At 37.0% G+C, this 22924-nt stretch overlaps 1 protein-coding gene across 18 annotated transcripts in view; it reads left to right on the top strand.

Annotated features, from left to right (window-relative positions):
• Positions 1 to 19708, top strand: part of LOC124518707 (uncharacterized) — a 106149-nt gene extending 86441 nt beyond the window's left edge. For 13 of the 18 annotated variants that reach the window (XR_006963797.1, XR_006963779.1, XR_006963761.1 and 10 more), the window contains 2 exons: positions 8562 to 8631; positions 16801 to 17021. Coding sequence is in view for 4 of the 18 variants with exons in the window: in XM_047088749.1 (XP_046944705.1) it covers positions 8562 to 8631; positions 16801 to 17153 (423 nt within the window). In the remaining 14 variants the exon portion in view is untranslated. Of the gene's footprint in view, positions 1 to 8561; positions 8632 to 9479; positions 9756 to 16800 lie in introns of those variants that run through there. The other 5 variants (XM_047088749.1, XM_047088756.1, XR_006963791.1 and 2 more) reach the window with 3 other exon arrangements.
• Positions 19709 to 22924: the final 3216 nt, after the last annotated feature.

Here is a 22924-nt window from a genome sequence, read left to right as displayed (position 1 = left end):
AAACGAGTAATCTGGGGAAGAATCTGAATTTAGATCTTTACAGCAGGAGGCTGTTTGTCATATAGCAGGTTGTGCAAGTAGAAAGAAACCCAGCCCTCTCTTTCCAGCAGAAAAGCAAACCCTCATTCTCCTTCCAACCAGGGCAGACCTCAAGGCATTTTTGGAAGAGTGGCAATTATTATCTTTAGGTAATTTAATACAAGACTATGATGGTGTTAGAACTGAAGTAAAAGAACTTTATAAAAGAAGAATCTTATAAAATGGAAAAGGTTTCAAAGTGGCAGCTTTTCTGCTATAGCTAAACCAGAAAAAATGTATTTCCTCACATTAAAAACACATTTAATAGTTTGTATGAACTGACGACAAAATTAACATTATTTTCTTTTATTCTTTTCATCCAAAAGCCATAAGTGAATCCTCTATTGTTGCAACCTATGGTGATCTTTCTTGAGATATTTTCCAATTAATGGTATTGCTTCCTTAGGTGTGAGCTCCACAATTTAAATAGGAGCCTACGTTCAAAGATATATTTCATGCTGTGTCACTTTATCAGAAGAGCAATCTGCCATTTTTTGACAGCTAGTGACTTGTGCCTGAATCGGTGATACCTTTAAAAAGAACTCATTATCAGTGTAGTGAACAAAATATGCATTTTAAAATAGTGCAGGATTTTAATTTTCAATGTCAGTGATTTTTGCCTACATGGGTGTAATGTGTTAGGGATCAGCTGAAACATTTTCAAATATTTTATATTTCAGGAGATTAGCAAAGTTAGATAGCTAAGGATCTCTCTCATTCTTCTTAGAATAAACCAGCTCTTTTCTTATGAGTAGTGCTACTTTGAAGAAAGATTAAGAACAAAGATGAAGACATGTTTCCATGACTAAGAAGTCATCTTTTGAGGAACCAAGGGATCATTAGATGCCATGAAGATATCTTTTATAAACATCAACAGATTTCACTTAAGAATTAAAGATGAATGAAATATGGACTAAACAGTATGGTCTTGGTTAATTGTGAAAAGTTCTTCATAGTTCTGTCACATTGAAGTCAAATTCACATCCTGTGAGAAATCAGCAAATGGAAAAAAACAAAACAAAACAAAACCAGAATGGGAAGAGGTTAGAAGAACAGCATCCTGCCAGCTGACCTAAGGACATTTTTAGACAAACAATTCTAATCACTGACGGCCTGTGACAGATTATTTACACATCTCTAGTGTTGGTTATTATATGGATGCCTCAAATTATTTCAGCTATGGAAAGGTGAAATTGTTATGGTGTCACAATGAAACCTCATTTGAGAGAATCTCACATTCCACAGTGACTAATGACTGAAAATTCAGGCTTCATGGGGGAAGGGAGAAAAGTGGAAGCATAATGAAATAGCAATGGACTCAGAATATTTGGTATATTTCAGAAGGACATTTTGAAACTGGTCACATATATTTAACCCCATACCGGCATATCTAAGTCACTGTTATGGGATTTCATGTCACCCATCTGGCCAAATACTATTTACCAGCCTCTAATATCTCCATCAGTCTCACTCTTTTCAGTAGTTGAAAAGATTTTGGAAATACCGGGAGAAATTTTATGTGAAGACTGTCTTACAGAATATGCAAAATTAAAAAAAATAAATAAGGTGAATCTATTCTCTCTGTTGTTTCCCACCAAAATGCTGTTTCTTAATATTAAATATGTCAATGTTGGCTGTTTTGGTAGTAGGAGGCAGTGCTGGTTTATCTAACAGGTTTTGGAATCAGAGTGGCTTGTGTTGAAAATTCAACTTGTCCACTTGTTTGGAATCTATTAAAGTTTAGTATGGATAGTTATAAATATTGCTGCTCAAATGAGGAACCTAGGCAGCATTCCCAACTTCTATGCTTGTACACTTTTCCAATCCACTTAATTGTCAAATCCTGAAAATCTGATCTCTTAAGTATTTCCCAGTTATCGCCTTCTCACGAGCCATACTGTTCCAGCATCTGCTACTGCTGTAGACCTTTATCCATGCTTACTTTGGCTTCTGAGGTAACTTCTTTGGACTCCTTATCTCCTGCCTTATTCCCTGTAATTCTTTCTCCACATTACTGAAACATATAATCTTTTAAAAATGCAAGTCTAATCATATTACACCATGTATTCGGATATTCCAGTAGCTTTCTTTAACTTCATAAAGTTTAAACTCATAAAATTGTACACAGGACTTCTCCTTTTCTCTCCTGCAGTACCCCAGAATGTCCCCTCTGCTGACCTCTTCCCTCTGATCCTGTGCGCATGCACGCATACATGCACACACACATAGTCTCACTCTTACTGGTCCTGACTATGCAACTGAAATGGAATTTCCTCTGAGAAATTTTCCCTTGCTCACCATAGTGAATTTGGTTTACCTTCTTCATGTCTCAATAACACAAGTCCACACCTCTCTCTGAGCACCTAGACTCTGTTTTTAACGTTAGTTTTCAGGAATGACTTTATCTTTGGAGTGTAACTTCATTGAGGCAGTGTTTGTGTCTTATGTAGACACTTGTGGATTCCTAGCAAAGTGTCAGGCAACATCATTAACAAGCTCTAAAAGTCTATTGTAAGGGTAAGTGTCTAATGCTTACATGTTACTAATTCTAGGAACATTCACATTTTGAAAAGATCAAAGACTTACGCTAAGGAAATGAATCTCAAATTGTGGAATTTCAGGCTTAGGCCAGCTGATGAATGAGGTATGTGTATATGTATGAGTGCTGTGCTGTGCCGGTATGTATGTTAATGGAGCAGTAGGAATATGAGGAAGGAGGTAAGGATGTGGGCAATAGGGATGTCTCAAAATGCTTGAATAATATCAGGTGCTTGGCTGTTCCATCAGCGAGGAATATGGCTAATATAACTAATCTGACTACTAGTCATAGTGACTTAAACACAGTAGGGCTTATTTTTCTCTTGTGGTGAGTAGTCAGGAAGTAGGTGCTTGCTGGTCCAGTGGCTCAAACATGTCGGGATAGAGGTTTGTAATTCTTTTATCTTAAGGCCCCCAAATGACTGTCAGAATTCTAGTCATCAAGATCACGTTCCAGGTGGGAAAGAGGAAATGTGGAAAGGCAGAAAGGACAGTGTTATGGGAAAGTGTAGGGTGTAGGTGATGAAGACTCACCATGTCACTTTAAGGAGCTGTGTGGGATCACTCAATTAAATAACTTTGTTTTATTATACCTCTCCTTGCTAAATTTAAGGATGATCTCAAGCACCCTTTTGGAAAATCAGTAAATGTAAACATACAAATTGTATTTCAGATAAGAACTTGTGTTTTAACTTTTCGATCTATTTGTTTATAATTTTATTCTATCTACTTAATCTCATCAGCAAAATCCCCAACTTGCCAGTATTATTTACCCAAATTTATTAAGTACTCACTCTGTGTGAGGCACTGTGTTTATATCGGAGGATACAGAATATAAGAAATAAGAAAATATGAGGGAGAAGGACAACCTTCTTGTCATTTAGAAGCTCATTACCTAGCAGAGGACACAAAGATATCAACAGGTAATTATTATAGTAGGTGATCTATTCTATGAGAAATGCAAGACTTAGGAGTTTTGGACAGGTGGCATCTAGACCCACTCCAGTCTGGGCAGAGGAAGACAAAAAGTAAGAAGATCTCCATGAAAGAACTGACAGTTCATCTATTTTCACTTTTTTTAAAGAGAAGGAGTTGAGGAAGCATGGCAGTAGTTCTAAGAAGATTAAACAACAGATATTCAAATATAGCAAGATGTGGGTTGATGGTATACTACAAGATCAGTAATCCCTGGATACACTTTGAAGGGTTACATTTGCACCCCTGTATAAATCACTAAATTCTGAAATATTCTTCCAACATAATTTATTTTTCAAAAATGGTAACTCCTAGGGCATAGAACCACAAAGCTACATACCAAGATGTGGATGCTGACGGTCACCTTGACTCATTCACCAAAACTGAGTGGCTGTTATCCGAACACCACAAGGAATATATAGAAGTGTGATGAGTTCAGGGTGAAATATGTGCCTGAGACATCTGGGGAACCGCTTAGTTGAAAGAGAAAGTAGGCAGTGTGATAAACAATCTTGGAGATTAAAAGATCAGGGATAAAAATATAGATGTGAATTCCTTCATTCATTCCATAAGTATTATTGATCATATAATGCTAGATGTTGGAAATATAATGATAAATAAGAAAAGAATCCCCTACCTTAAGATGTTTCCATTATAATCATACAGGAAGAGAAGTAAAGGTTTTAAAGTGACTTTAGGTAGCATTTAAAACTAGGAAGTTAGATTGCTTTGAAACTGTAGAGAAAATAATGTCAAATGAGAAGAGATGACTCAGGATGACATCTGAAGTAGACTAACATTTAAAGGAGAATGACGGTGGAAAAAAAAAAAGAGGGACTCAAAACAGAAATTGAAAAGCAGCATCTGAAAAGGCATAAAGAAAATCAGAAAAGAGTGGTCCCACAGCAATCAAGAGAGGGGAGAGTTTGACAAAGGGAGTCGAGGGTCTCATTGGCTAGGGTAAGGGCCGGGAAGCTCCAGACCGAAGGTGCCCAATGGACAGAGGAATTAGGAGGTTAATAGTGATCTGGACAGGATCAGATTCAATGAATTGACAAGAGGCAGACACATTTCAGATGTGTGAAATGTGTGTTTCCTGCTTCTTTCATGAAGTATGGCTATGGTGAGGAGACAAATAGGGGAATGTGGACTTGAGAAAGTCCTTTTAATAAACATTGGATTAAGAAAGTTCCAATAGAGGTGCCTGGGGGGCTCAGTCAGTTAAGCATTCCACTGCAGCTCAGGTCATGATCTCAAAATTTGTGAGCTGAGCCCTGCATCGGGCTTGCTGCTGTCAGCGAGGGGCCCAATTCAGATCCTCTGTCTCCCCCACCCTCCCTATGCCCTTCTCCCACTTGCACCTCTCTCTCTCAAAAATAATTTGTTTTTAAAAGAAAGAGCCAATAGACAGGATGTAGGAAGGGGTAAAGAACTATAATATCCTTAAGGAATTCAGAGAAAGTGCAATCTGAGGGGAGGGTGAATGGAATTAGCCTATAGTTGGGTTTTTCTTCCACTGAAACTTGAGACAACATGAAGTTCCAGGATTTGGGTACAAGTGTGTCTAGGGGGAGGTGACAATACCTACCTGATGGCTTCTATCTCTCTGTGAAGGGGACCAAAGAGTCTTTCAGAACTCAGACTTGAGATCTTTAAGAGAATTCTCTTAAGAGAATGGTGAAGGTTTAAAATGCTATCATGAAGTTGAAGAGAATTGCTTAGATGTCCATCAAAAGAATGCCGGATGGTCTTAAGGTCCTGTCTGAAGTTGAGATGCCTTGATAATTTTCCTTGGTACCAGCTCCCATTACTGTGTGATTTTTCTCCAGAGTAGCTAAGAATTTAGATTTAGTAGCTGAGGAAGGCCATAGTGAAATATATTGTTGTAGGGCTGGGGAGAGGTTGGTTGGTAGAATAAAGTGGTAAGGAATTTGAGGGTATTAACAACAACAAAAAAAGGTTCAAACCAGGGCCTTCAGATTTTTTTCTCCTTAAAAACTTGCACTGTCTTCTGTAGTGACCACACACTGATGAGCTAAGGTGGAGATCTTAGTCATCCACAGGCAGAGCACTGCCAGGATAGCCAGAGGGCTCAGGTTTATTATCTCCAGTGGCACAGTCTTCAGCATCTAATATATTAAGATAAAATTCTGAATTTAATTAAAATACAAAAAGGAAAATGATATCTTTTTCTATTATGTCATGCAAATGGTTTGGAAATATTGGTTTAGGAAATTTAGGAGATATCGGCAGGTTAGGGATGGCAGTGATGCCCCAAAGCTTTGACTTAGAGGAAATTGATGTTTCCATAGGGTAGAAAGACAAGAGTAAAGGGAATGTGACAATGTCATGGGGGAAAGGTACTGTGACCAGAGAGGAGAATAGAAATAAAAATTTTAAAGACTTGGCTCAAGTGTGACTAGCCGGATTGGAGTGACAGAGTGGGGCAAGGATCGGGTTTGGGTAAGATTTTTGCCAGAGAGGAAGGTCACCTGAGATAATGACAGTCAACATTGCCCGCACCTCTCTTTTTATTCCCCCCCATCCTTCCTTTCTCTTCCTTTGTTCCGGTAAGATTTAATTAGGGGGTTTCATTTTAAGGATGCATGGAGATAGAAACTGAAAAATTATCAGATACTAGGGCAGCTCTTGGAATCAGATCTAATCCTTTTCTTTTTGATTTGCACCAGTGGTTCGTGGCTAAAAAAAGGTTTGAAGGCCATGTAACAAAAGCAGTAGATCTAGGTACCTGGGTGGCTTGAGTCAGTTGGGCAACCGACTTCAGCCCAGGTCATGATCCTGCACTTTGTGGTTTCGAGCCCCGCGTCAGGCTCTGTGCTGACAGCTCAGAGCCTGGAGCCTGCTTCAGATTCTGTATCTGTCTCTCTCTCTGCCCCTACCCTGCTTGCACTCTGTCTCTCTGTCTCCCCCCAAAAAAATGAATATTAAAAAAAAAAGCAGATCAATTAAATACCCTTCAAGGAACTCTACATATATTCTGGTTCTTTCAACTGAGACTATAGCTGTTGTCAATTTTATTATCAAAAATAATTTTTTTTCTAATTTAAATTCCTTTTTCCTCACCTCATAAACCACAAGGGTATAAATCTTATTTTAAGATCTGACTTTTCACACCATCTTTGTTGTGGGTGTGTGGACTTTTATGGTCTATAGCTTTTCTATATGACTTTCTTTTTTTAATGTTTATTTTTGGGGGGTGGAGAGAATGAGTGGGGGAGGGGCAGAGAGAGGGAGACACAGAATCTGAAGTAGGCTCCAGGCTCTGAGTTGTTAGCACAAAGCCTGACGTGGGGCTCAAACCCAAAAACTGTGAGATCATGACCTGAGCTGAAGTCAGACACTTAATCGACTGAGTCACCTAGATGTCCCTCTATGTGATTTTCATGTGCAGAAAAACTCACATCAGCTAACTGGAATTTGTTTATCAGAAACCATCCTGAAATGATATTTTCTTTCATAGATATCTCTTAAGACAATTCCAAGTCTATAGTGTGCTCAGTAAATGATTTTAATATTGGTGAGGCAGTCTGTGATTCTGTGATTGGTCACAGTAATGGATTCTATTCATGTAGTTCTCCACATTTTACTTCAAAGACATAATTTGAAGAGATATTTGTATATAAAAGACTTTCGTTTCTTTGTTCTATATTGACTTCCAGGGAAGTCTCAGTTGGAAATTCATTACTGTTCTTATACCATTAAACCAGAAGAGAATTCTTTATTTCTCTCTTTTCCTGTTCTTTTATTTTCTTATCTTCCTTCCTTTCTTCTTTTTTCTTTCCTTTCTTCTTTTTTGCTGTAGCTTGAGCTAATTTCATTAAGGACTCTTTTTGGGGGAATTGTGTCTTTGGTTAGATAGCAAAGGGGTAGGTTCTAGACTATGGCCGGTGTTTCCAAAATTCAAAAGCCATTACCTAAAAACATTATTTCAGAAAAATTCAGCATTCTGTGAAAGGCTACATTTTGTAGTTCCAGCAGGAGCAATGTGGTATAATGTGTTACTAAATTGCTAGTAAAAGAGAACTTTCAGATTATGTAATTTTTCAGTGTATATGCAAATATGTGTAGTCTTATTGCTTGCTGTTCCAACAAATTGCAGTCATTCAAAATGAAATGTAATAGGCTACTTTACAGAAATCCTTTAAAGGATTTCTGGGAATGATTTTCAAATCTGTATTTATGAAGGATTGAACTGTTCAAACCTAAATATGGGAGAGATAACTTGGAAATCTGTTTATAGACATTTGCACTGAGGTTCTCCAACAGGAGGGAAATAAAATTAATTTATATAAATTGTGCTCATGTTTAAGATAAGGGGGGGTGCTTTCTGCTATTAGATCTAGCGTTAAAGTATAACCACAAGAGGAGAAATAGTTTCAGAATGCTCTATGAAAGTAGCAAAAATGAAATGAAAATCTAAATGTGTGATGAAAAGTGAACTCTCTCTCAAGGGCAGAATTTTCAAAGGGGACTTAACCTAAAATCTCTTCAGATGTTCAATCTGTAGTATGAACATTTAATCTTTTTTGCTCAGCTTTGAAATTGTGCCCATTTAAATCTGCCTCGTGCCGTTTTAGAAAGGTCTATACATTTGAGAAGGTGTCTGAGTCATTTTTCAAATTAATGCCAAAGGCAGGAGATGAGGTCTTTGAATTTATCTTACTGGGGCAAAATCAGAAGGTTTGGAGGTTGTAATTTTAGAGAGACAAGGAAATGTATAAGCACCTACCAATTCCTGTATCTTGCTTATGGAATTGTTTGAAAGAGATAATTTAGTCTGTACTATTATTCTAGAGAATTTGAAATGACTGAGATGTAAGTAATTTCAAATGACTTAATTCAGATTCTTATGTATTGAGACGAAAGATTTTCTCCCTGTCTTGTTCAGAGGTGTGAATTTTCAGAACCCTTCCTAATAATCTTGTGATATGCTTGGATTTTTCCCAAAGCATAAAGAAGGATGGAAAAAAGAATGTCCAAGGAGGAGGAAGGGTGAGGAAGTGGCACATTCCCTATCAGGTAAGTGAATTTGACACCCATATTCCTTATTATCCTTAGGGGGGGAAAAAAAAGCTTAGAATGGTCTTTGTTTTTCAATTTAGTACCCCCTACTTTTACTTTGTCTTGGAAGCATTATTTATTTTGATTTTGATTTTTAAAATTTATTCACCTTTGAGAGACGGAGAGAGACAGAGTAAAAGCAGGGGAGGGACAGAGAGAGAGAGAGAGAGGGAGACACAGAACTTGAAGCAGGCTCCAGGCTCTGAGCTATCAGCACAGAACTCAACTCAGGGCTGGAACTCATGAACCGCGAGATCATGACCTGAGCCGAAGTTGGACTTGACTGACTGAGCCACTCAGGCACCCCTGGAAGCATTATTTTTGATGTAGAAAATGAAAAATACATGAATGCCTTTGACATGGAGAGATATTCAAAAAATTATTATTTTTAAAGGTGAATTTTTTTTCCTTGCTAAAGTGAATGGAGTTTATAATCCTATAAGCTATTAAACTAGATGTCTGTGTGATTCTTTTCTGAACTAATGGTGCCTGACAGAGGGTATTGTTTGAGACCTGTTTTAACAAGCCACCGGTTACCTCATTTTTCCAGGTTTTATTCACTATATTCAGGGCCTCTCAATAGCTCTCTTTGCTCTTGAAGTAAAATAATTTTATTCATTAATTTAATTCATTCATTCAGGTATTTGCTGATTGTGTAAATACTGAGGAATGTATTCACTTATCTATTCATTTAAATAAGTCAAAATAATATTGAAAAACTACTCAAAATAATGTATAGTTCTGGGTGCTGGGGGGTATTCATTAATGACTAGCATAAATGATTGTCTCTTTTGAATCGCTTACAGTGCACCAGAAGGTGTGTTCAGAAATAACTATAATACAAGAAAGAAAATAGTGCTTCAGAAGAAGAGGGCGCCATAACTTAGGGTAGTTCAAAAGAAGATGAAATTAGCTACACACTGCTTTGGTATTTCATGTCCATTAACTTCTCCATCTTGCAACCAGGAATAATTGCCAGTTGATTATTTCAGGCGAAAAAGATGTACAGTTGGAACCTGCTTAAAAGAGATTTTGTTTATCTAGCATCTTCTGAGTAATTCTGGACCTCAAACACCTTTAACTGTTTCTAGGTATTGAAATGCAGATATTTGCTTGCCTTCTTTCAGAAGCCAACTTCCTCTGCTGGGTGGTGGAGGAGGGGCCAAGAAGACATTCAGTCTAGCGGTCTCTCTTAAGTACTCTGTAAGATCATGCATATCTTCCTAGATGCTTCTAGTAGCCTTCTCAGGTTACCACCCAGGCTGGGAAAATTGTTAACATTTATTCCATTGCACATATGAAACTATTTCAAATGCAATTATAAGGTAGGATAGGAAATATTTAAAAACTTGATAAATAGGACTTTTCCCCAGAGTACCAGAAAGACGGTACTTAAGTAATTTAGGCCCTTCCCAAGATGGTCTTGTGAGTTTCACAAGTCCTAGGTGATCCTACTTCCCTAAGATTCTTACCCTCTCTCTAGCATTTTTTTTCAGTTCTCTGTGATAATACCCGTCCACTTCTCTCATTAAGTGCCATCCCACTCTCAATGTCCAACTCCTTCCCTCTGCATTTGTTCAGTCTGAGGTCTTCATCTGTACAAAAGCTTCTAGAGTCCTTGGGATGATCAGAGACACAGTTGAAACCTAAGCCCTTTTGCTGTCTTTGGTTTTCCTACTCTTTGGACAATTGAACTGATGTGAATGGCAGACATGTTTATTAAACTGTAACATGCTAAGAGCAAACAAATGCACTTCTCTCAAAGACAAATAAGAATTTTCAGGAACAGTAGAGTCCAAAAAATACTGAGAAATGAAATGTTTCTTTAATAAACAAGTTTCCTTTCCTTTCCTTTCCGATGGAGTCAGTGTATCTATTTATTGAGTTACCAACGATACCAAAACTTAAAAGCTTACACAAGCAACTGTTTGTTTAGCTTATGATTCTCTGTGTTGGTGATTTGAACTGGGGTTATATGATCACTTTGCTCCTGATTGTAGCTGCTTGTGTCCTACTCTTGTGTCTGTTGTCAGATGGTAACTCAACTGGGGCTCAGTTTATCACGGTCTCTTTAACATATCAGGTAGTTGGTTCATTATTAGCTGGAACGACAGGACTGCTTGGGCTACATGTCTCTTATCATTTAGAACATCTACTCACATCACTCATTATACCTGCACACGTCATCCACATCCCTGCTTGCATCATCCACATACACATCTGCTCATGTTACTGACACACCTGCTCACATCATGCAGCATACCTGCTCATATCATTTAATAGACTCAATAGGGCTTATGCACGTGTAAGCAGAAAAGTTCCCAGATAAACAAGAAGTCCGAATCCCAAAGTGAAGAACATTTTCAATTCTCTGTTTGTGTCACATTTGCTAAAGTACCACTGAACCATGCAAGTCACATGATTATTTTAGATTTAAGGGGTGGAGAACTGCATTTCACCTAATGATGACAAGACCTACAAAGTTATGTGGTGAAGCTACGGATGTGGCAAAGGAAAGCATCGATGACGATTTAAAAAATCCTTAAGAGCTATTTTTAGGCAGAGGAGATATTGGTTTTTCTTGCTTAGAGCCTAACAGAATGAGAAAGGAACTACATTACACTGCAGTTTCTGGCCCCTTAGCTTGAGAAGGAGTCCAAGCTGATGGTTCTTCACTTTCCTGCACATCTTCCTCTAGCCATGGGGAAGGGCAGAGTTTGGGAGAAAGTGAAGAGTTACCTAACTTTTCCAACTGCCATGGATATTGACAGAGTCAGCTCTAGAGACAGTATACATATAAGACCAAATAAAAGAGTGATTTTGTCATGCTTTAAACAGCAGAGGTAGCAAACAGGAGAGTTGAAGTTACTTCTTGGTCACTGAAAACAACCACTTGATTGTCAGTGCTGCTGTTGATCCAATTTTTAACTTGTTTAAAAATATTTAGACAAACTATAGGCTTTTAGCCAAATAGATATATCAAAAATATAGAAAGCTGACACATTTGAAAGATTTTTAAATCACCCTGGGTTAAGAAGTTATTTCCTAAAATACCTATTGAAAGGTAAATGTATTTCTAGAGAGTGAGGACTGAAAAAATAAAATAGGTAGAAAGAAAATAAACCTTTGTTGGCACATGAACAGACACTCAAGTCAATGGACAGAATAGAGAACCCAGAAATGGACCCACAAACAAATGGCCAACTAATTTTTGACGAAGCAGGAAAGAATTTCCAGTGGAATAAAGACAGTCTCTTCAGCAAGTTGTAATGGAAAAACTGGACAGTGACATGCAGAAGAATGAACCTGGACCACTTTCTTACACCATACACAAAAATAAACTCAAAATGGATGAAAGACCTAGACGTAAGACAGGAAGTCATCAAAATCCTTGAGGAGAAAGCAGGCAAAAACCTCTTTGATCTTGGCCTCAGCAACTTCTTACTCAACACATCTCCGGAGGCAAGGGAAACAAAAGTAAAAATGAAATATTGGGACTTCATCAAAATAAAAAGCTTCAACACAGCGAAGGATACAATCAACAAAACTAAAAGGCAACTGACAGAATGGGACAAGATATTTGCAAATGACATATCAGATAAAGGGTTAGTATCCAGAATCTATAAGGAATTTATCAGACTCAACACCCAAAAAACAAATAATCCGGTGAAGAAATGGGCAAAAGACATGAATAGACACTTCTCCAAAGACATCTAGATGGCCAACCGACACACGAAAAAATGCTCAACATCACTCATCATCAGGGAAATACAAATCAAAGCCACAATGAGATTCTGCTTCACATCTGTCAGAATGGCTAACGTTAACAACTCAGGCAACAACAGATGTCGGTGGGGATGCGAAGAAAGAGGATCTGTTTTGCATTGCTGGTGGGAATGCAAACTGGGCAGCCACTCTGGAAATCGGTATGGAGGTTCCTCAAAAAACTAAAAAATAGAACTACCCTACGACCCAGCAATTGTACTACTAGGTATTTATCCAAGGGACATAGGTATGCTGTGTCGAAAGGACACATGAACCCCAATGTTTACAGCAGCACTATCAACAATAGCCAAAGTATGGAAAGAGCCCAAATGTCCATCAATGGATGAATGGATAAAGAAGATGTAGTATATATATATACAATGGAGTATTACTCGGCAATCAAAAAGAATGAAATCTTGCCATATGCAACTACGTGGTTGGAACTAGAGGGTATTATGCTAAGTGAAATTAGAGAAAGAAAAATATCATATGATTTTACTCCTATTAGGACATTTAGACACAGAACAGATGACCATAAGGGAAGGGAAGCCAAAACAATATAAAAACAGGGAGGGGGACAAAATATAAGAGACTCTTAAATACGGAGAACAAACAGAGGGTTACTGGAGGGGTTGTGGGAGGGGGGGATGGGCTAAATGGGTAAGGGGCATCCCTAAGGAATCTACTCCTGAAATTATTGTTGCACTATATGCTAACTAATTTGGATGTAAATTAAAAAAAAATAAAATTAATAGAAAAAAAAAAGAAAAGAAACCTTTGATAGAGTCCAGTGCAGACAAATTTTATGAAGGAGGTACAAGGAAAATATGATGATTTATTACACTGAGGTGTCCTAAGAAGTCAAGAAGCAGCGTATCAAGAAGCTAGATACACAATGAGTTTTTAGGAAGGGAATGATGCTGAAAATATACATCATTTGTTTCCTATTGTGCCTAGCTAGCAACTGTACGCTCTCATGTGATCAAGTCCTGCATGCACACTTTCTCCTAATATGGTTATCAAAGTTTCACCTTTCAGAAATAATTTGTGACAATAATAGAGTAAAAAAATGTTGCCAATCAAGCTTCACTAGGGAAATAGCACATTTTTTTACCATGTTTTTTCTCCTAAAGAATAGAACTTACCGTGTTTGTCTCTCACATATTTTTTAAAAGGAAAATTTTGTAGAAAAATTGATGTGATATACTTTTATTGACAAATAGTCCTATGAAACTTCTCAGTAAGAGCTATGGAAGGAAAGCCTGCAGTTTATGTATTTGCATTTTCCTACACTCTTGTCATTATGTTAAAAATAGAACATTTATTCCATGATGACACTGTTAGAAAATATATATGTTGAGTGAATGAGGTTTGTAGCCAATATTCTTGCAGTTTATAATTTACCTCAATTCACACAATATATCCCACAGATGTATAATCAAGTAGATAACCAAAAAATTGAACAAATGAAGTTGGGAAGTTGTATATGAGTAATGAACTAAGTGAATTTTATGTTTTTTTTTTTTTTTTAAGTGAGAAAGTTGCATCCTATGTACGGTCTTTCTATGACCTATGACCTTTCTATGACCATCCTATCTTATGGTCTTTCTGAAAGAGGAAAGGATTTATAGAAGACATAGTATTTCATGAGGTCTTTCCATGAAAGAAAAGCAAGAATTTAGTCATCTGCCAGAATATTCTAGGCTCTTTACTCTTCTGATATTGTTGGTAGTTTCAAAGTAGCCTATCATGTTACTTTTTTAGCATAATTTTGCTCCAGTTTTACTGAAATACAATTGACATATAACCATGTGTAAGTTTCAGGTACATCACATAATAATGCTTTAAGTATATACTAAGAAATGATTACCACACTAAATTCTTTTGTCTTAGTTTTAAATTCTTGGTATCTTCATATTAGTATTACATTGAAAATAAGTATAAAATGACCTAACTGGAAAACACATAAACAGTTACAATTGAAACTAGTTTAGTGTGCCTTTTCTTCCTTCTTCTGTCACCTACAATACAAATATATACAGATCTTCGACTCCTTGCTGTACATTTGGGATATTCTCAGTCTGGAGGCTCTTTTTATAGAAAATGTCCAGACCACCATGCCACTGAGGTGTTTTATGTCCTAGGATCTAGTTTCCTTGTACATCTGTAGGCAGCTCTTGCTTTTATCTTCTCAGCTAAATTAGTTCCTGTATGTTAAAAAGGGGAAGCGGTGAACCGCCCCCACGGAAGACTTTATTTGGTTTTTAAAAGGGGGTTTGTTACAGTCCTGCTGTGGTTATTCTAGGAGACAATTTTAGCACTTTGAGCGGCGTGTTTTCCAGAGGAAGTGTTTCAAGAAGAATTTTGCAAAATGTTGAAGGTTAACATTGCAGCCTACTAGTTGTTAAAGGTCAGGACATGTTTTGTGATTAAGTTTGAGTGAATTCTTGGGTAATATGAGTGACAGGAATTAATAAGGAAATATAACACAGTGTATGCATTTCCACACTTTCTTGTTCCTACAACATACAATTCGGTATACACTAAAAATTCCTCGCATTTCATTTTTCCTTCAATTGAATATCTTGTTGGAAACAACGCAAAAGGCTTTTCAAGTGTTAGTGGGTGATAATTTTACATACAAACAATAGCACATTGTTACAATGGTGAAAGAGGACACTGATAATTGACTCTGATCTTTCTTAAATTATGGATGTATTTCCAGATATGCAAAATTCCTTGACATAGTACAGTATTAGTTTGTTCAGGACACATGATTGGAATAATCTATTTGTTGATATTATGATGCAATAACTTGAAATTCCATACATGTTATAAAAAAATCTAGATAAGTATATTAGCGTTTTGCCCACGAAAGACATACTCATTAATACGAAGCTAGTTTTATAGTTTTTAATATGTGTTATCAAAGCCGTACTTTGAATTGTGAATTGACTTTTTGTTTCTGACTGAGGTATCAGTTGTTTTGACATCATGTAGAGAAACCACATGTGAAACCGTATCACTCCTTCCATCCCCAGAACATGGCAGGTGCTCAGTTAATGTTGTGGAATGTATTCTAACCAAACAATGCAGAGTATGAAGGAAACATTAATTATCTATAAAGAATATTAAATATCTGTTAGGCCTAAAAATGTCTTTCCAAGAGAATTAAAGAGGAAATTGGCAAGAACCTAAAAATGTTGGTGATTGACAACCCTTTCTTCCGGGGTCAGCCAACAAGAACCAAAGGGCTCATCACCACACCTATCATCTCCATTTCAAAAATATTATTAAATGGGAAACAGTATTTGCCAATGGTCCTTTTTCAAGCAAGTAGCAAGAAAATCTCCTAATGGTAATTATATTACACTTATAACCTTTTGCTGTTGGCCAGTGTGCTACGAGATTTACAAATGGTAACTTAATCCTAACAACAACTGGATGAGGTAGATAATAATACCACCATTTCATAGATGAGACAATTAGAATATAGGGCAATTAAATCACTTTCTGGTCTTTCAAGCAATAAACGGAGAAGCCATTGTTTGAACTCAGGCACTTTCTAACCTGAACTTGGTCATACACCCTAATAGGTTAGTTTTTGTGTTCTGGTAGAAAGCACATGGTTAGCAGCTGCTGTCAGCTTCATTGCTGATGAAGCATATTCTCATTCCCTTTACTCAAAAAAAAATTTTTAATGTTTATTTATTTGTGAGAGAGAGAGAGAGAGAGAGAGAGAGAGAGAGTGCAAGTGGGGGAGGGGAAGAGAAGGAGACCCAGAATCTAAAGCAGGCCCCAGGCTATGAACTGTCAGCACAGAGCCCAAGGTGGGGTTCCGACTCACGAGCCCTGAGATCATGACCTGAGCCAAAGTCGGATGCTTAACTGACTGAGCCACCCAGGCGCCCCTCATTCTCTTTCCTTTTTAACAAAATCCCATTTCTATGCTGGTTTGTACAGTAACTTGATTTTTGTTTTTATTACTGTGTTCTCTGCCACCTCCTACCCTCCCTGCCACCAAGAGAACTGTATAGATTGAAAGGGAGAATTCTACCTGCTTGTACAAATTTTCCCAAGTGTAAAACTTCCTATAGCAACTCCAGCGAGTGGCACTTTGCATGGAGAAGTGTTTATTACAATTATTAGTGTGTGTGTGAGTATGCGTGTTTAACAGAACAGAGTGCCGACAAGGTCTCCATCCCCACAGAGAATAGGATGAGAGCAAACTCATGATGAGTTCACGATAACGTTTATTTTAGAAAGCAGGAGAAATATTGCTTTCAGTTTGCCTCATGTTGCAAACATCCCTCTAAGGCAGGCCCTTGTTCTTGTCACTTAATATCACTTTTACTTTTGCAGCGTCCCCAGCCACAGGCCCACATTCCCGCCGATCAGCAGATTCCCGCAGCGTCTGGCTCCTACTCAGCTCCTCTTCCTCTATCTCCAATCTCTCAACGCGTAACTCAAGGGTCAGCATCCTGCTTCCCAGTTGTGACATTTTAATCCACTGCCCCCACTTCCTGTGTTATTCCTTTTTTTCAATCCTCTCAGTGGTAAAAATATCATTTATTCATTATCAAGGTGTTTACATTTCATTTTCTTTGTGTTTGTTTCATACCACGGTCTGCCCTGCATTCTTGCCCAAATACAGTGAAAGCTCCCCAGGACTAGGTTGTTTCTTTAATGCTAAAACCAGTGCTAAGTGCCAATAGTTTCTGCTTTGAATCATATAGTCAATATGAAAAATAAATCAGGATGCACCCCCACCCCTGTGCAGGGCCCCATTTCTCAGCCTCTCTACTTCTCCCAGTTTTCCAGTAGTATTTTATAGGCTTTCTATGTATAAAGGATTGGTGGAGTTATATGTGCTATGTTTGTCTAATTCTTCTATATTCAGTCTGTCAGGGACTTGGGTTTTTTCTTAATGTTTCTCAAATTTACCCTTTCTTTTCCTTTTCAAATATCCCATTATTGTCAGACCTTTATGACAACATGCCAGAATTATGGATTTAGCCTTGTCCAATATGCAGAAATCAGCTCATCTTTGCCCAAGCCTAACCTGCATGGCTTCCTAAAACATCTCCCTACCACTGTGTCACCCACCTGTATCCACCCATTACAGAAACTATAATGTCCTCTTGACCTATCAGTTTCAAGTTCTTCAGCCGCATAGCCAAGTCTGGGACTACATGACCTATATAGATTTTCCATTGCTCCTTAATACATGTAGTCTACTTTACCCACACTGATTTCATCTGTTAGCTCTCCACATACACTATACTTGTTCCAGTCTCTCTTTGATTAAGGGATGTCTTGGCTACTCTCCTTTGCTTACACTTGGATGAGATCTTCCCATGCCCTTATAAAATATAATCTGGACATGCAGTCCTATTTTAAAAAGTACAACTACCTTTCCCAAATGGACGTGGCAAGAATATTTATTTAGAAGATTAACTTTTAATTGTAAATTTTCTCTGTTTCTTTACTTTACTCAACATTTAGATTACAATGTCCTTAATGTTCACGTTCGATGTAGTTTCCATATTGTTTAGACCTAATTGTTTAAGAAGCATCCTGGATCAGAATCCCATCACGGTCTTCATTATCAACATAGGTCTTCTGCATTTTGAGAATAGGAAAAAAAGTGGTCAACTTCCAAAGGATTGGGTTTATCCTTGGCAAGAGAAAGGTTCTGAGCAGAATGTTAAATCTTTAATCTGTTTTTCATTTTTTCTTCTTCTAACATAATAGTACTCTTAGCAACTTACAGATTTTTCTGTTCATGTCAGAAAATATTTTGTAAGATCAGATTCATGTTATTTTTAAAAACAGCTTCTGCAAACCATAGGCTATGTTTAAAAGTAGGAAGGCTCTTCCCTTATTTTCTTAGAGCACTGCTCTAGGCAATTAGAATACATCAAAGTGGCTTCATGGACAGAACTCAACCTTAGCTCTGTTCTGATCACCTGTGCAGTATAGTCTCACCACTGGGGGCCATTGGTCTCGTGGCTTTGTTTCCTGCTCACTAGACTGCCTGGCTGATGGGCTCAGGGTGTGACTTTGCTCATTTCCTTTTTGTCACCTCACAAAGCCCTGCTTTGTTTGTTTTATCTGAGACCTCTGTGCTACCTAGCTAAGCCTGGCTTCCTGTTCAATGCTGCTCACTATGGCTCCGTGGTCCTGGCTCAGTTGGAAGAAAATTAACTGAGAGTCTGAAAGTCTACTGAATCTTAATGACGTCCTCAAACTTCTTCTCACTTACCCTCCATTGCTGGAACAACCAGGTCCGAGGAGGAGGTTGTAGGGGTGACTCAAATATTTAGATTTTAGCACAATAAAAATGACCAGCTTTCTACTAGCTGAAACTGCATGGAGTAGGAGTGGAAACCCCAGGACAGAGTATGACTTTCTATCATGTGTATGTGTTTGGGTTAAATAGTACTTCCCACTACCTTATGTCAGTGAGGAACATTAAGAGTTTGACATCCTTCATGGTGGCAATTTAGGGAATCACACCTGCTTACTGTAAGGAGAAATTTGAAGGTTTTCATCTGGGGTAAGCCAGAATCTGGATTTAGAAAGGATAGCTGTGAGCCCATAGCTAATGTTAGGAAGAGATGGAACTTTAATAATGAAAAAGGAGTAGCCTTCCTAGAGAAGATATGGAGGACCTACTACCTCCTGTATACACTGAATAGAGATGTTTCTTTCGCAACCAACAGTGGACTCTGCAAGAGAAGTTTTTTGAAATAATTGGACCTGCTAAAGGATCATTCTATCAGGAAGGACTTTTCAGGTGTTTTTCTTACAATTACATCTCCGAGAGGTATGGATACAAATGTGAGACCTATAGACATAATGAGGTCTATAGACATGATGGGACAGGCTTATACCAGTGGAAGACAAATAGCCAACCCTCTGAAAACAGTCCATACTAACCAAGAGCAAGTAAAACCACTAGCGAGTAACCCATGCCTATGAATTCTCTGAATTTACAATAGACCTTGGAATGAAAGCTTGAGAGAGTCTCTATCAATTTACATGTAAATTGGTACAGCCACTATGGAAAACAGTATGGAGGTTCCTCAAAAAATTAAAAAGAGAACTACCATATGATCCAGCAATCCCATTTCTGGGTATTTGTCTGAAGAAAACCACTATATCAAAGAGATATATGTGCTCCCATGTTAATTGCAGAATATCTCACAATGGTCAAGATATCTATGCTCAATGTAAGTGTCTACTGACAGATGAAAAGATAAGAGAAAATGTGATATATATATATATATATGATATATATGATATATGTGATATATATGTATGTGTATATATATGTGTGTATATATATGTGTGTGTATATGATATATATATGTGGTATATTATTCAGCCATAAAAAAGAAGGAAATCCTGTTATTTGTGACCACAAGGATGGACCTTGAGGGTATTATGCTAAGTGAAGTCAGTGAGACAGAGAAAGACAAATAATGTACAATCTATCTCACTCACATGTAGAATCTAAAAAACAGCAAACTCATAGAAACAGAGAGCAAAATTGTGGTTGTTAAAGGGTGAAGGGTGGGGAAAATGGGTAAATGTGGGTCAAAGTGTACATGCTTTCAGTTATAACATGAATAAGTTCCAAGGATGTAATGCATAGCATGGTGACTATAGTTAACAATATAGTACTGAAAAAGTAGAACTTCAATGTTGTCACGATAACAACAACAACAAAATCATAGTTACATGAGGTAAAGGATGTATTAACCGATCTTAGTGTTGTAAACATTCCACAATATATATATTAATCTAGTCATCTTGCTGTATATCTTAAATTTACACAATGTGATATGTCAACTATATCTGAATAAAACTGAAAAGTTTATTAATAAACTGAATAAAAATTTATTTATAATTTTTATTTTTAATTTAATTTAATTTAAATTTTATTTAAAAATGTATTAATAAACTGAATAAAACTGAAAAACTGAAGTGAGTCTAGGTAACTTGACTGAAGTCAAAGGTATCAAATTGTGCTGCTTGTTTACATTTTTTGCCTTATCACCACACAGGCACACCACTATCATAGTATATTATATATAAATCATGTATAATCATGTATAAGTGTATATAAATATGCACATATAAAATTATCATGTAGCATTTTGCTACACAATAAAAAATGGGAAATGGTAGCTAAAACACACAAAATATTTTTTTCCAAAATGAATTTTACCTTTAGAAAATATTTAATTAATAATAACCTTACCTTTCCAAAATATCCCTCTTCCAAATTGGGCCCTTTAGAAACAGTGGTGAAATAAATCAGTCAGAGAAGGACAAATACCATATGATTTCACTCATAGTTAGAATTTAAGAAACACAACAAAGGAACAAAGGAAAAAAGAGACAAACAAAAACCACCCCTAAATATAGAGAACAACTGGTGGTTGCCAAAGGGGAGGTTAGTGGGGAGATGAGTAAAATAGATAAAAGGGATTAAGAGTACATTAATCTTAATGAGCACTGATGTAATGCATAGAATTATTGAATCATTATATTGTACACCTGATGGTAATGTAACACGGTCTGTTAATTGTGCTTGAATTAAAAAAGAAATGGTGGTTTGTGAAGTTTTCCAAATAAAAAAAATGATTTAAGAGAATGAAAAAAATTATTCCATGGAAAAATATCAGCATAGTGCCAGTATAGTATAGAATTCAGTTCTACAATTAATGAAATATTTATAAGCAGCTCTTTGAAGGGGACATTTTCCTATAGGAATAACTTAGTGCTTGAGGGTCTGAACTCTGGAACAAAGTTCTGAAGCTCAGGTTCTGCCTCTGCCATTTACCAGTTATGCGACCTCGTGCAAGTTATAGACATAACTGTGTCTCAGTTAACTCATCTTAAAAATGGGGATAAAATAGGATTTACCTCATGTGGTTGTTTGGTGGATGAAATGACGCTACGTAAAGTACTTAGAACATAGCCTGGCATGTAGGAAGTTTTGTGCAAGGGTTAGCTGTCATTAAAGCACACAGGTTGCCAACTAGTTTGAAGGCTGTTTACAACTTTTTTAAAAAAATATTTCAGTATCATAAGAATGATACAGATTTTTATCTTCTCTTGACAAATAAAAGGAATCTGGCCATATGGTAGCATATATTACCCCTCTCACTGCTAAGTCTGCTTCTCTCCTTCTGTTCAAGTTGAAGCCCTGGGTGGAGCCACAGTGCCTTCAAGGCCAAGTACCTTGCAGGCCAAGAACAGGCAGGACTTATGCTGATTGGGACCCATGTACTGGGCATTCTTCCTCCACACTCACCTCTTAAAATTAATTACTTTTTTAAAAAATGTATTAAAACGTGAAGATTTAGGAAAAGTCAATGAAGACTAAATCAGATTATTTCCATAAAATCTGTAATGAAATGTCTTGAGAATGTCTCTCTCTCTTTCTTTCTTTCTTTTCTTTTTTTTTATTCTTTTACTTTTTGTTCTGCCACTCACTGAGTTTCAACTGTCCTCGCCTTTGGCCCCATCCTGTGGTCATTCATTCCTGTGTGCCTTCTATGCTCTTCTGTGAGAATAATAAAAATTCAGCCCTTAAAACTGCAGATGAGTTAACAAACAGAAGGTTGGCCCCAATTAACATCTTTCCTCACTCATCTCTCCATTTTTAACACCCCCTTTGTTTCTTTACCTTTGCTGTACTTAATTAAAGACACTTTTTTTTTCAGAGTTTTATTTTTGTAGGTGAGACCCATAAGCCAGCTAGCTAGTCTGACAGCAAAAGAGTAACCATGAAAATAAATCCTTTCAGGGAAAACATCAATGTTGAAATATTTCATTTTCACACCATTACAAACGTTATTCTAGCCCATGATACTCTGACATCTAGATCCTATAATGATAAGGACATCACTCCTAGATCTGACGTTACTTCATTTACCTGAACAAATAAGACAATTTTCAGGCACCTTTCTTGTCATCTGACATAATGAAAGGAATAGTTCAAATATTTGTGCTTACATATGCATTAACACCCTGATGGTAAGGTGATAAAGTTCTCAAATTTGTCTAAACTTATACTGTGTTTTTCTTTATTATATGTATTATAAGATCTTAACAGAAGCAGCATTTTCTTTTAAATCAGTGACAAAATGTCACTCAGACTCATAAGGCTGACTCATTTTAAAACTTACTTTAGAAATGTGTTACAGTGTTATGCATTAAATTACAGATTTAGATGATATTCTTTATGGTTTTTCTGAATTGCGAGAAATAGATATGATAATAAAATGTTAGGCATTTCGGTATATTCTGCTTTGAGTTGTCAGTTGATCATTTAATGGCAAACTTGGGGTTTTTTTTCTTTATACGTGATATTCAGAGTAATTTTGAAGTTGACATTTTTGCATTGCATGGAATATTTTCACTGCTCCAGCTTACCATAAATTATTTCATCTCTTCATAGTCTACTTTA

This window comes from Lynx rufus, unplaced genomic scaffold (assembly GCF_022079265.1).
Source record: "Lynx rufus isolate CCGP_SWC_20201006 ecotype Redwood Valley unplaced genomic scaffold, mLynRuf1.p SCAF_1, whole genome shotgun sequence".
Taxonomy (NCBI): Eukaryota; Metazoa; Chordata; class Mammalia; order Carnivora; family Felidae; genus Lynx; species Lynx rufus.
The sequence above is the reverse complement of the archived record's forward strand: the minus strand, read 5'-3'. Positions and strand labels throughout refer to the sequence as shown.